This window comes from Macrotis lagotis, chromosome 1, assembly GCF_037893015.1.
Source record: "Macrotis lagotis isolate mMagLag1 chromosome 1, bilby.v1.9.chrom.fasta, whole genome shotgun sequence".
NCBI lineage: Eukaryota > Metazoa > Chordata > Mammalia > Peramelemorphia > Peramelidae > Macrotis > Macrotis lagotis.
The window spans coordinates 363310343-363324498 of NC_133658.1; the positions used below are offsets into that span (position 1 = coordinate 363310343).

The 14156-nt window shown below is 41.4% G+C and overlaps 1 protein-coding gene across 1 annotated transcript in view; it reads right to left on the reverse strand.

Moving 5' to 3' along the window:
• The window catches only part of CDHR2 (cadherin related family member 2), a 59044-nt gene that overhangs the window by 8746 nt on the left and 36142 nt on the right, over window positions 1-14156 (reverse strand). Inside the window, exons 11-25 of the mRNA XM_074229352.1 lie at window positions 13768-13883; window positions 12086-12319; window positions 11462-11617; window positions 11021-11182; window positions 10035-10096; window positions 9644-9887; window positions 8749-8988; window positions 6455-6524; window positions 4506-5117; window positions 4315-4386; window positions 3819-3868; window positions 3346-3497; window positions 2753-2861; window positions 2512-2600; window positions 2014-2085 (exon numbers count right to left, since the gene is read on the reverse strand). Of these exons, the coding sequence (XP_074085453.1) occupies window positions 2014-2085; window positions 2512-2600; window positions 2753-2861; window positions 3346-3497; window positions 3819-3868; window positions 4315-4386; window positions 4506-5117; window positions 6455-6524; window positions 8749-8988; window positions 9644-9887; window positions 10035-10096; window positions 11021-11182; window positions 11462-11617; window positions 12086-12319; window positions 13768-13883 (2440 nt within the window). The remainder of the gene's footprint in view (window positions 1-2013; window positions 2086-2511; window positions 2601-2752; window positions 2862-3345; window positions 3498-3818; window positions 3869-4314; window positions 4387-4505; window positions 5118-6454; window positions 6525-8748; window positions 8989-9643; window positions 9888-10034; window positions 10097-11020; window positions 11183-11461; window positions 11618-12085; window positions 12320-13767; window positions 13884-14156) is intronic.

Here is a 14156-nt window from a genome sequence, read left to right on the forward strand (position 1 = left end):
ATTCCTTACTTCCCTACCACACCTTGCCTTCTATCATCTTCATCTTTGTACATGACCTATCCCATCTAGTAGAATGCAAGTTTCTGGATCTCATTCAATCAGTAACTTGTTCATTTGCTGAATGCATGTATCTTACTCTACTTTAATAAGGAGATCTTGTTCCACAGATGGGAAATGAGAACCTTGCTGCTTCTCTAACCTTAGTCAAGCTACTTCTGGAGTATCTAGCTAAAATTTTGAACAACAATCTTTTTTTTTGTTTTTGAGTTTTTCAAAGCAATGGGCTTAAGTGACTTGCCAAAGGTCACAGAGTTAAGTATTAAGTGTCTGAGGTCAGATTTGAACTCAGGTCCTCCTGATTCCAGGACTGGTGCTCCATTCATACTATGTCACCTTGCTACCCCTTGGTCATTACTCTTGGGGAAGGCCATTGACAAGTTGGAAGGTGTGCAGAGGATGGTCATCAGCATGGGGTGGGGGTTGGCTAGAGATCAAATCCTATGTAAAGACCAGCTGAAGGGATTAGAAATGTAGAGTTTTTACATGAGGAGATCTCAAGGGACTGGGTGATATAGAATAATTAGAGGAAATGCCCACATTGATGAACTAGAGAACTAGAATCCAAGAATTATTTTCAAATATTTGAATGGCTGTTGTGGGAAAAATAAAATTTGTTCTGCTACTGAGTCAGAGTGAGGTAGAGGCTAAACAAAGTGAGGAAGCTAATAGCTGATATAAGTTCAGTTTTCAGGAAAACTTCCTTATGATTAGGACTAAGACAATAATACCAGGTGACCTCTGGAAATAACCATTTCCCATCTCCAAAGATCTTCAAACAGATTTTGGTGTTCACTTTGTCAAACATACAGAAGGGATTCCTTTCAAGGCATGAGTTGGACTAAATAAACTTCCAATTCTGAGGTTCTATGGCTTTAGTGACACAACGAATAGAGTGCTGAGGCTGGAGTCAGGAAGATCTCCACTCAAATCCAGTCTTGAATATTTACTAACTGTGTGATCCTTGACAAGCCACTTAACCCTGCTTGCCTCGGTTTCCTCAATGGTAAAATATGAATAATAACTGAACTTATCTTTCAGAATTATTGTAAGGATTGAATGATATAATAATCGTAAAGTGCTTAGCACATGCCTTTCATGTGATACAATAGAAATATTAGCCTCTGTTATTATAGTTATTAACGGGATTTAGAGCTAGAAGGGATCTGGAAGGCTACCATCAAATCTATGACCCCTCAAGCTCTAGTTTATTCCCTCATTGTATTGGAAAGAAATGGAGGCCAAGGGATAGGAAGACATTTAATCAAAGTCACACATAGGTAGTAACTAATGATTTGTATCTAGACTTTCTGACACCTAATCTAGTGTCTTATATGTTAGGAGTTACAAGGGAGAGACATTTAGGCTCAAAACAAGGAAGAATTCCTTACAAAGAAAATCAAAATGGAATGGATCCCTTCAGGAGAAAGTGAGTTTTCTATCCCCAGCAATCTTTAAGCAGATCTTTAAGCTGTTCACTTTTCTGGGATGCTGTGGAGGGGAATTTTTGCTTGTCTAGGCTGAATGAGGTACCCTTCTGGGGTGCTTCCATTTCTGAGATGTTGTGATTCTGTATACCCCTATGTCTAGAGAAGAGGTTTCTTGGGAAAGTTCCTGAAGCTAAAGCTTTAGTGGCTGAACCAAGCCACAATGGTCAGCTTGAAAGCAAGCTGGAACCCATATTATAGGAAATGAATCCTGCCCTCTGGATGAATTACTGAAAAATAGGAAGGATCAAACTTCCTCATGAACAGACTCTGAAGAAAGCCCTAGGAAGAATGGAAGTAGTGGTTGGCATTGCTACTGAATATCCCACTCTTAGGTTGAGGATCACTGTGTCTCCTCCCCACCTTTTCTCTAGTCTCCAACCACCTATGACCTCCAAGTGCCTGCTTCCCTTGTATGCCCTTCCTATAGCGTACCCCCATATCCAGTTTCTGTTCTAGAAGCACCCACCGGGAGTTTGAGACTTCAATATCCTTGATGCTCACAATGTAGACTGTGGTCTTTGTTGCTGCCATCAGGGCCCTACAAGCCAAATAGAGGTGACCAATGGAGAGATGAAAGGAGCCTGGGTCAACTTTACCCCTCTAGGACTAGCCCCCAGTCCCAGCTCACAGCCTGGAAGTCACCTTGCCTGGGACTTGAATGGCCTGGGCCATCTCCTAATCCTGGAAGAGACCCAGATAGGAGCAAAACTGAGGTTGTACACTGAAGCAAGGGCAGGTCTGGGGCAGGGGATCAACAAAGATATGGGCAGGGTGAGGAACAGAGATAAGGCATGGAAGGAAGCACAAAAATAAGACTAAGTACAGGGATAGGGTCTGGCTAAGAGGCATTGAACATATCCAGACCCACTTAGGGTTGGACACATAGAAGCAGGGCCCTATTTTCCTTCTTGGTGTCCTTTTCTCCCAAGTTCCCCTGAGATTGAAGGTTGGCCCCAGACCATACACTTTGATCTCATTAGCATTGTTTCCCACTTCTGCTGCTCCAGTTGAAAATTGAAGCCGTAGGCGATGACTCTGGTCCACAGTGAAGAGCTAAAAGGGATCAGGAAAAAGAAGACATGGACTGAAAGCTTGTGAGAGATGATTGCTTGGAGAAACAGTGCTTGGAATGAGGCTAAAGAAGTAATAGGTCAAAGTTCTTGAAAGGGAAGCGAGCAAGGGAGATCGAGGGCTCATATACTCACATTCAGGGAAGTGGTGTCTGTGAGAGGACTGCCTTTATTGGGATTATCTTGGGCCCTGATCATTAGCTGGTAGGTTCCCTGGAGGGAACTGTCAAGGGAAGTCACCACCCTAGGAAAAGTCCCAGCTCAAATTAGGGCTAAGGGGACCCTCCACCATGCTTAGAAAATTCCCCCTTCACAATTAGTCCCCTCCTCCTCCCCTGTCCTCCATGAATTTAGAATGATAGACCTTAAAGTTAGAAGGACCTCAGAAGTGGTCTAATCTCATGTCCTACCCAATATAGAGAAACCCTCTAAGGCATCTTCAATAGGTACCTAGCTTCTGCTTCGATGTTTGCAAAGAGTTCACTACCTACCAAAGCACTCTAGAACCAAAAAATGTCAGATTTGGAAAGATCACAGGGCAATCTATGTTAACCTAGATCTGTATGGGAATCCTCTCTAAAAGATTCCTCTGAAAATGATTATGCAGTCTTCACCTGAAGATTTCTTCCTTTCACTCCACTTTTAAAAAGTTCTGATTAGCCCTCCCCAACAACAAGGTTCCTCACTCCTCTTCAATTCCCAATTTTGAGCCCTCTTCCCAAGGTTACTCTATGCTGCATGTGTATATGATGCCATCAGATGAATCCTTAATCCGGAACAGGCCTTCAGAAGGAATTCTAGAGCCATCCTTGGAGATGAATTCCACCCGATCAATGAAGAAGGAGAGTACAGCATTGTCCCCAACATCCTCATCTTTGGCCTGTGAAAAGAGCAATACAGGTTAACCTAATCTGGAACCTTCTAGTCTGAAAGCTGGAAACCCTGGAGATGGGGAGGATATAGAGTTTTATAGTTTTATTCCTCCAGAATTGAAAAAGAACCTAAAGATCATCAAATCCAATCCTTTTTTTTTAAACAGATGAGAAAAAGTGAAATGACTTATCTAAGCTCACATAGAGAATTAATGGAAGAGGGGAGCTAGAACTCAGGTCTTTTGACTCCTAGGATAAAATTCTGCCCAATATTACCTACTAGAGACTCAAGTAGCTGAGCCCAGAGATTCCAAGGAAAGGCTTCTTACCTTCACAAAAGCCACTTGCTGATTTGGAGAAAGAATTTCTGGTATGATCACTATAGAGAAGAGACAAGAAGTAGAATCAGCAGGTGTCCCCAGGGCTTGGAACAAGATGCAAGGGGCATCTTATTAGGAGAACCAAAGGATGGTGATGGGAGTTATAGTAGAGACTGGACTTGTGATTTCATTACTATGGGAAGCTCTAAGTTAAGGAAAATCCCTCTATTAATGAAAAACCCTACTTTCACTACAATTTAGAGAGTTTCCTAGAGAACTGAGAGGTTCTTATCTGTATGATCTCTATTCTCCAGGTCATGTGGCCTTGTGTGTCAAAGGAAGGCACCTGACTTTCAAGGCTGGGCCAAGGGGTAAAAAGGTCCTCAAATTTGCTTCCTCATCAGTTTCCTGGTCTTGCTAATTAGATTGAGATCACTCCAGGAAGCAGCAAGAGGACCCAAATATAAAGAGATCTCTGAACAGAGAGAAAGTGCTTATTCCTCACCAAATGTCTCCTCCAAAGGCAGGAATTGGGGTGCATGGTCATTCACATCCAAGATAGTGATGGGGAGAGTCTCTGCAAAAGCAGAAGCAGAGATTCAATCCTATAGAAAGAGGCTCAAACTGATGTCTCCAAGGCTCCCTAGCTTCCCTCATTCACCATTTTCCCCATGCCTGCCTGAGCAGAGCCCTCACCATTAGGACTGTTGGCAGGAAAACCCTCAACTGTATAGAGATCCCAGGCCTGGAGGAGTAGTTGGACGAGGTCGCAGACTTCATAGTCAATGGCCACACCATCATTGATATAGACGCTACCATTGGAGAACAACTTGAACCAGTCTTGGCAGACAGTACCCACACTAACTCCCCTCTTCAAGCAGCTTGTGTCCTGAAGGTGGATTTCCAGTGAGGCATTTGTGTCAAGGTCTTGGGCTACCACGTGAGCCACAAATTCATTTTCTTTGCCTTGGTGCTCATACACTTCTACCTCTTTCAAAGAGGATGGCAGGATGCTTGGGGCCTCATCATTCACATCTTCTGTGAATACCAGGATGGTGGCAGACCCGTTCCCTTCAGATTCAGCTGTGTTCTGTGCCAACACAACCAATGTGAAGTTGCTGGGTGGCCTTTCATAATCTAAGCTCACATCTGAGACCAGGAACATATTCCCCTGATTCTTGCCTGAGCCCAGGTACTTGTAGTGGATCTCAAAGTTGTTGCTTCCAGTCCCAGTAAGACTGAAGGTGACGCGCCTGTTGACATCTGTCTGGTCAGCATCCCATGCCTCCATGATGCCCACAAATGCACCTGCCAGGCCCAAGAAGGAAATTGAGTCTCTGTCTCTCTCCAAAGACCTTCAGCTGCCAGTCACTGGGATACACCCCCTTGATTCTAAGTATGGTCCTTTGGGATACATTTCATGGGGAGCCACTGGGAGTCACTTCCTTAACCCAAACCTGAGGCACTGAGAAACCAGATCCCTGGTCCAAGAATTGTCATTTCCTCTTTACCCCAACCCTCTCCAATACCAATATTGGAATTTCAAAGCAATTCAATTCTTCAAATATGTAATGAGCCCAGATATATATGACTGGGGATGTTGGCAAGATGACTCCTGGGGACCTGAGGTTTTGTTTTCCTATTTATTAATATTGGATAGGGACCTGTAACTTCAATGTTATAGGCAAAGGAATCTTCCCCAGCCAATGTAGGTCAGTATCTTCTTTGCAACTTAGTTCCTTAGAGTACAAAGAAGTTAAGTGATTTGCTTAGGGTAACTCAGTCAGGATGTGTCAAAGGCAGGACTTGAGACCAGGGTTTCCTCTAGGCTGGTTCTTTAGCTATTATGCCACAGTGTCTTTATTATTATTATGTATATAATAATATTAATATACATTATTATGTCTCTCAGTCAGGTGGCACAGTGAATAAATCACCAGGCCTGGAGTCTGGAGACTCATCTTCCTGAGTTCAAAACTGGCCTTAGGCACTTATTAGCTATGTGACAGTGGACAAATCATTTAACCCTATGTGCCTTAGCTTCTTCCTCTGTCAAATGAAGCTGAAGAAGGAAATGGCAAATCACTCCAGATGAGTCAGACATGACTGAAAAGACTGAATAACAAGAATATCTCTTATATCTAGTGACATTTAAAGTATACAAAGTGGATTGTTGGATGGCTAGGTGGCACAGTGAATAGAGCACTGGCCTTGGAGTCAGGAGTACCTGGGTTCAAATCCGGTCTCAGACACTTAATAATTGCCTAGCCTTGGGCTAGCCACTTAACCCCATTGCCTTGAAAAAATCTAAAACATACACACACACACACACACACACACACAAAACAACAAAAAACAAAGTGGATTGTTTACTGCACCATATTGAGATAGGTAATATAATTGTTACCATCCTCTTCATAGATAAGAGAACCTAAACTCAAAGAGATCACACTACTGATAAATAGCAGAGAAGGTATTTAAGCCCTATCCTGATCCAAGGCAGGACTCTAAATGCATGAGTTCTTTCCACTACACCACAGTGCCTAAGTCACTCCCCTTGCCCATCATCCATCTCCTATAAACACACACACACACACACACACACACACACACACGTACCATTCATTCTGTAAAATAATACTCACCCGTCTCTCTTTCTTTTACTTGGAATGTATAAGAGTTTTTGTTGAACACAGGCACATTATCATTGATGTCCTGCAGATAGAGGATGTTTGGGGAGTAACTAGCTGATAAAGGTTAAATTTAGCAAAATAGAAACTCATAAAAGAGGTTATGGGACAAATGTGGAGTGTGCACTGAATATAAGGTGAGGTTTCGATCTCACCTCCTACATTTCCAACAGACCCCTTTCCCCTTGACTGTCAGTCAATGATCTAAAATTTCTACCAACTGTATGTATTCCATATTTCTAGGAAAACTGAAGGGGAACCAGGATTAGAGATAGGAAGATTAAAATGGATCTCAGAACTGGATAATGGAAGAGAAGAGAAGAATATGTACCCCACACAATGATCACTTTTTAATTCCCTAACCTTCCCCCAGAGACTTCTATGATGTATTTATTATACCTCTCAGTATTGGAAATTAGAAAATAGAATGGCAAGATCAGAAGAAACTTTAAAAATGATCTAGTCGAAAAGAAAGGATGATGGCCTCTGCTGATTCTGCTGTAGAATGGTTACCTAGAAGTGTTTCAGTGGAGCATGTTGAGCTTGTCACTTTTGCTTTGGCTTCCCCTTGAGCTTTTTATAAAACTTGTTTGTGGGCATGGGACAAAAATGTAATTCTTCCTTCTCCTCCCAGTTAATAGTCACTAACCTACCAAGACTCAATCATAAGTAGTTCATCATCTCCTGAGGCAGCACTTTGAGGGTTTTTTTTTTGGTGAGCAAATTGTTCTACAAGGAATGTTTATTCCTATTCTGGTCTCCTGAGTTTGTGAAGGTAGTTTCTTATAATGCGGCATAATTAATACTGGAAAGAATTTATTATAAAATTTATATTCTTGCACACTTTGTAAATGAATCCCACTTTAGTAGATTTTCTTTTGGGTGGGGAATAAAATTATTAAGATGTTTATTTTAATAGATTCAAGCAATACTATATACAGAAGGAACACAGATTGTGGGAATTAACTGATTGTTGTTCTGATATTTTTTCTATTTCTGTTATTTTTGGAAAATGAGTAAATGTGATGTCTAAGAAAAAATGATCTAGTCTCACCCTTTCATTTTATAGGTGGTCTAGAAAAAAAATTAAGATCTAAATCTAGGAAAAATCTGTGATCTAGAAAAACAGAGTATTTACAGTTGACTGTGATAATATCTCACTTCTCTTCAATATCATAAGCTCTGTGATCTGTACATAGTGGACACTGAAGTATTTACTAAGAGAATTGGCATCATCTATCCTGAGGTCCCTCTGGCATCCACTCCATCTAAGGCTTCTGACACACTGTTCTCCATTAGCTCTCCTCCTACCTATATAACCCCTATTTCTTAAACTCTTTTTCTGTGACATCAGCTATCTTCTACTTCCCAAGTATGGGTGTCCCCAAGGCTCCCTACATTCTATATTTTCTTTTGATGTTCTCATCTGTTTCCATGTGTTCATTAACCAACTATTCAGGTGACTTCCAAATCTATATTTTCAACCATAATCTCACATTATCAACTGTCTGCTAGATATCGTCTACAGAATATCTTGTAAAAATATCAAATGTTCAAAATCTTAAAAATCTGAGATCTTCCTTGGATATTCAGCAAGATACCACTTCTATGAAGCTTTCCCTGACACCCACCCACTCACCCAGCTGGCAATGCTCTCTTATTTTAAAAATTACCATGTGTACTTATCAGCAACATTTTGCTTTACCTCAGCAAAATGCAAGCTCCTTGAGGACAAGATATGTCTTTATTGTGATCAGTGTATTCGCAGTGTCTAGCATAGGATATTGCATATGCTAAGGGATTTAATAAATTAATAAAAGTGATCAATAAATAAATTTAATAAATGGGTTGAATATATTGATTTGTTGTTTAGATAAATGGAAGTGTAAACCCATATTGGTATGGGACTCTTTCTTTAGGGGTAGAGATGAATACACTGACCAGAATAATGGTTGTGGCAGTGCTGGCAAACACTCAGTGGGTTTAGGAACTCTGATTACAGAAGAAACTGAGAGTGGGCTAGGGCCAAGCTGACCCAAGATGTCTTTCTTGACCCAGAACTTACAGCTTCTCAAAAACAAGATCTTTTCCTTTTAGGACACTTTAAGGCTAAAACATTAAGACCTCTCTCCTACTCCCTCCCATAAACCTCTAAATATAGTAGAGAATGGAAGGCACTGAGCCTAAGGTAGGCTATAGGAGCCTAAAACTGATAGGAGGAAGAGTGGTTCTTTCCTGGGCCCTGTTACCTCTACATTGATGGTAACATTGACTGTGGTGTAGAGCGGGGGAACTCCCAGGTCATAGACCTGCACTATCAACACAATCTTTCCTGACAAGCTGGGATCAATGGCTTCACGGTCCAGGGGTCCCTTGTTCGTCAGTAATCCAGTGACTGAATCCAAGGTGAAGTTGTCACTATATGGAGTTGGCAGGAGTTTAAAACGGATCGCACTGTTGTTAGTGTTTGGTTCATCATCATCATGGGCCTTCAAGGTGGGGGGGAAGAGGAAAGGAAGAAAGGAGAGATCACCACCCATGAACATTTCTGTACCTGACTCTGTCCCATATCACCCACCTGATATTTGTCTCATGTGAAAGACAGCACCTCAAAGCCCATCTAGTACAAATGCAAACACTGGTCAGTGGTCAGAATCCTGGGCTCAGCACCCAAAAGACAATAGACAAATTTCTTGGACTCATCATACTTCAGTTTAATAACTTACATTATTTAGCATTTAAAGGTGTGTATAGTACTTTACAAATATTAACCTATTTGATCCTCCCCATAACCCTAAGAGACAAATGTTATTTCCCCCATGTTACAGATGAGGAAACTGAGGTAGACAGCAGGTAAGTGACTTCCCTGGAGCCACACACCCAGAAAATGTTATAGGACAGATTGAACTCCAAGTTCAATGCTATCTAGGGGATCACTGAGCTGCATAACTTCAGTTTCCCCTTCTGTAGAGAGTTTAAGGGAATTCAGAGAATTCCATGGTTCTTCCAAATGTCTAATCTAAATTCTTTTCAATGTGATTAAAGTTCAGTGGTTAGGATTCACTTCCTTCTCCAGCAGTGGATCTTTCCCTGCCCCAGTATCCACTGTTGAACCCATTCCAATTCTCCACTCCCAGCCCTCACCTGGATGGTCACTGAGACATTTTCTGTCACCTCCTTGACAAAGATGTTGTAGGAACCGCTAACCACAGGAGCTTTGTCATTGATGTCCATTAGGATGATCTGTAGGAGGGTGGAACCTGTCAGGCCACCTCCATCTGTGGCTTGCAGTGTGAGGTAGTAGACAGATTGCAGCTCCCGGTCCAATTGGATGCCATTCTTCACTGTTATTTCTCCAGTGCTGGAGTTCACCTGAAAGATATCCGCACTATGGCGGACAAATTAGAGGGGGAAGGAAGATTACTAGGAATTAAGCAGTCCTTCTTATGCTTAATCAAAAGGATTGGTATTGATTGGCTTGAAGGTCCAGTCTCCACTGAGGTTCCTAACTTCATAAGGATGACCAAGTACATACCTGTTCCCTGAGATAAGTTGGTAAGTAATGTGTCCTCGGAAGTCAGTATCAGGGTCTGTGGCCTAAATGAACATATCCCAAGAGCACTATCAATTAGTCAATTCTCCTATAACTTATTACCCAATAATTCCCATCCTCTTGCATGGTGAAAAAGTTGGAGATCACATCAAACATTGGTTAGTTGAAGGAACTCAGATGTGTAGTCTGGAGAAGAGAAGACTTGAAACTAGAGGGACATAGTTGAGATCCTCAAATATCTGAAAATATGCATTCATTTTGCTTGGCACCAAAGACCAGAGGCAGATTTCTCTTCTTGAGAAGAAAACATTTCCTAACAACTAGAACAATCCCAAAGTAGAAGGGACTGCTTCAAGAGATAGTGATTTTCCAACAAGGCTATTAAGAAAATGTCTTGCCTGACTAGACATTAATAGCCTATGTCAAATTGTGGGGGGGGAGATAATTTGGAGCTCAAAGTTTTAAAAATTAATATTAAAATTACTTTTACATGTCCCTAGAAAAAATGAATTACTAAATAAACAAAAAATTAGATTAAATTTTTTAAAGAGATATTGATTTTCCCATCATTGAATCAACAGCTTCATGTGATTGCTACAATGATCATTTATTAGAGATGTTAGATGGGATTTTGCTCAGCTGGGACTTCATCTATGTTTACTCCAAGGTCCCTTCAAATCTGATATTCAGGGCTTCTGTGTCTAGGAGTCTATTGTCCTTTCTGAGTCTGCCTGTCTGTCTTTTCCTTCTAAATCCCACACACACACAAGGTACCCGCTCTCTCCTGACTTTTGCTGACTCAGCTATATATATTGCTACATATTTCTCACTTATAGACACTCTAAGAAACATGAATTCTTTCTATAACTTGGAATGGTAGCCCAGGTCAGTCTTAGGGTTTGGGGAAGTTCTTTTGTCATGTCCAGCTTCCACCCAGGAAGTCCCTGGTTCTCCTTTTCCATCCTCACCTTGATGTCATTTGTAACCACTGTGCCATCTGGACAGTGCTCATTTACACATAGAATGTACTGGGTCTTGTTGAATGCAGGAGCATGGTCATTAATATCTTCCACATGGATGGTTACGTTGACAATGGAGACCTTGTGGCTGTTAGAGTCATTGGCTACAACCTACCTCAGGAGAGACAAGTATTAAGGAATTAGCATAATGAAGGAAAAAGAGCACAGAATTTGTAGTCAGAAAGACCTGAATCCCAATCCAACTTTGCCTCTTATTTAGCTGTGAGACCTTGGGATGGTCCCTTTCCCTTTCTTGGCATCGATTGTCCCCTTTGTAGAAAAGGAAAGGGGCAAATTTAGTGATCTCTGAGGTCTCTTTAAGTTCTAAAACCCAATATTCTGTGGAGCTGGGTGCCCCTTTGTCCACTAAGCAATCCCACCATCTCTCACCTCTACCTCCATTATCTGTTTCTGTTCAAAATCCACAAGGTTAGACTGCCAGACCAACACTTGTACCTCTCCTGTGTTTACCACCTTTTCAGGGGACACAGTAAAAGCCATGTGATCAGGGCCAGACAGAGATAACAGGAAAGTGCCATTGAGGCCCTGGAAATAAGAAAGAAATAAGTTCTATTAGTTAGTTCCAGTCAATCCTCTTTTAAATAATAATTGTCACAGATCTCCCTACTATTCATCTCAATTAGATGAGTATTTATTTAGATCCATGCACTCCCATTCATCCCCATATCTTAGCCACCACCATTCACCATTATCTACAATCATTCCATCTAACCCCCACCTAATACCATTTACTATTATCTATATTCATCCACTCTCACTAACACCCCTTAAAACTTCCATCTATTTCCACTCATCACTATCTATTTCCACTCATCACTATCTATTTCCACTCATCACTATCTACCTCACCTCACAGTGAGCCTCCAGTTGGTTCCCAAAGATCCCTCCCCTAATTTACTGCATGATCTCCCATGAAGCGAATGTTTATCAGTTAAGGGAGGAGTAGGGAACACCAGGAAAGGGAACTCAAGGCAGCCTGAGGATGACATCTACCTTGTCTGGATCATAAGCCACCATGGACAGGTTGCTAACAGGCACCCGGGTGGAGGAGTGTTCAGCTACATAGCCACTAAAAGAAGATACCACCTTGTCATCAGAGAAAACACAATCAGGCAAGATGCAATTGTAGAACTGGGGGGAGTGATCATTAACATCCATCACCCTGATGGTGACCCAGGTCCTGGCTTTAGCCTCTTGCCCATAGATGTTGAGATTGTGCTCTGTGGCCTGCAGATAAAAAAGTGGAGAGAAGTTAAAAGAGGGCAGAAAAGAAGGAAGTGAAGGACCTCAAGAAGGAACCAATCACAATTTCAGAGGACCAGTGAAGAAGCTTCTATACTTTTCCTAGCAGAGAGCTGATGCAATAAGAGTGAGATTGAAACATATATATTTTTTGGACATGACCAATGTAGTAATTTGTTTTGCTTAATTATGAATATTTGTCACAAGGATTTGTTTTACTCTTCTCTTTTATTAATAGGGAGTGGAGAAGATGGGAGGGAGAAAAATAGCTTTTTGTTCACCAGAAAAAAAATAATTAAAAAAACCCATGGGACCATGTCTCATCTAAATCATTCCAGCACAAAGGTTCAAAGCAGCTGCTTATTAAATGTTTGTTTATTTGAATTGTTGATTATGATGTTTGAGAAGAATGTTCTTGGAATTTCTTTTTAATTACCCATTTATGGACACACAATCTTAATAAATGTTGAATGAAGGAAGGAAAGTATCTGTCTCTGGTTTGCCAGCAGTCCATATCTAGCCTGGTCTGAACAGCTGCTTACAGAAATAAGCTACAAAGTCACCCAAGGGCTTTGTAAGTGGGCTTTATACTACAGAAAGTCTAGAGACCACAAAGTGGTGAATTACACAGTGTCAGTACTTTATCCCAGGATTCCTCACTTTGGTCAGTTGGCTTTCTTGGGCTCTGGAGACCTGCCTATATCTAAGAGGCACTAAGCCTAGTGTGTGTTACATTGCCCTCTGGTGCCACCACTTCCAGCTCTAAGGCCATTCTTCCTATCTAAAGAGGTAAGGGGGATAATAGGAAGTGAGGTTGGAGATAATCCCTCCCACCAAAGTATGGGGCCACTCTTCCATGTTTGCAGGTCTATCACTACCTTAGACACATAGCTCAAATACCATCCTCAAAGAAATATTCTTCAAGTATCCCACAAGTGGACAATGTTCTTTTTTCACTATCTCCCTGGAGACAGTGAATTTGATCTTTTCTTAGAACCTTGAACTCTACTCCTGGAACCCCTGCTTCTGACAGATAAAGTTTTTACTTTATCTTGTCCAGAGCATCCATTTCCATATTAGTCTACCATGTATGTATTCCTTACTCCCACCCCTTTCTAACTGCCCTTTATTTGTTGTCTCCCCCCCCATTGGAATACAAGCTCCTTGAAGACAAAGACTATCTCAAGTGCTTTTATTAGTATTCTCAATTCTTAGCAGACTACCAAGCAAATATTAAGAGCTCTATATTTGTCTAACTCTATCTAAAATAATACAAACAAAGCCCACTTCTTCACAGACACAGAGAGATGTAGAGAGAGAGATAGGGGGAAAGGAGAGAAGGGGAGGGAAGAAAAGAGAAAAGGATTCTAGTGGCCATCAAACTAGACAAGTCTAGTTAGGGATCTGTTTCCCTTCTTCATCTCCAGGCTCACCGTGACTTCCACATGCACCTCTTCATCCTCATTTAGCAGTAGTTCCCGATCCAAAACATGGCTCACAGTGATGATCCCATTCTTCTCCCCAATGCTGAACCAAGGCCTTGTAGAATCTGAGCAAGAAGACTAAGGTGAGAGGATGAGGGCTGGCAGTCTGAGGGCCCTATCTCTAGTTCCAAACCAAGCAGATTTCCTGATAGAGGGATCATGGGTATTTATCCTGAAACCAAGTTCAGAATCCTGGGCATATGGGGAAAATACTCTACTGTTTACTAGTCCTCTGTCATTTATCTTTTCATTTCTTTCCTCTATTCAGTGATCCTGACTCTGTGATGCTAGGAAGGTGTCCTCAATTTTATCCCATTTCCATTCCACTCCTTTAGAGT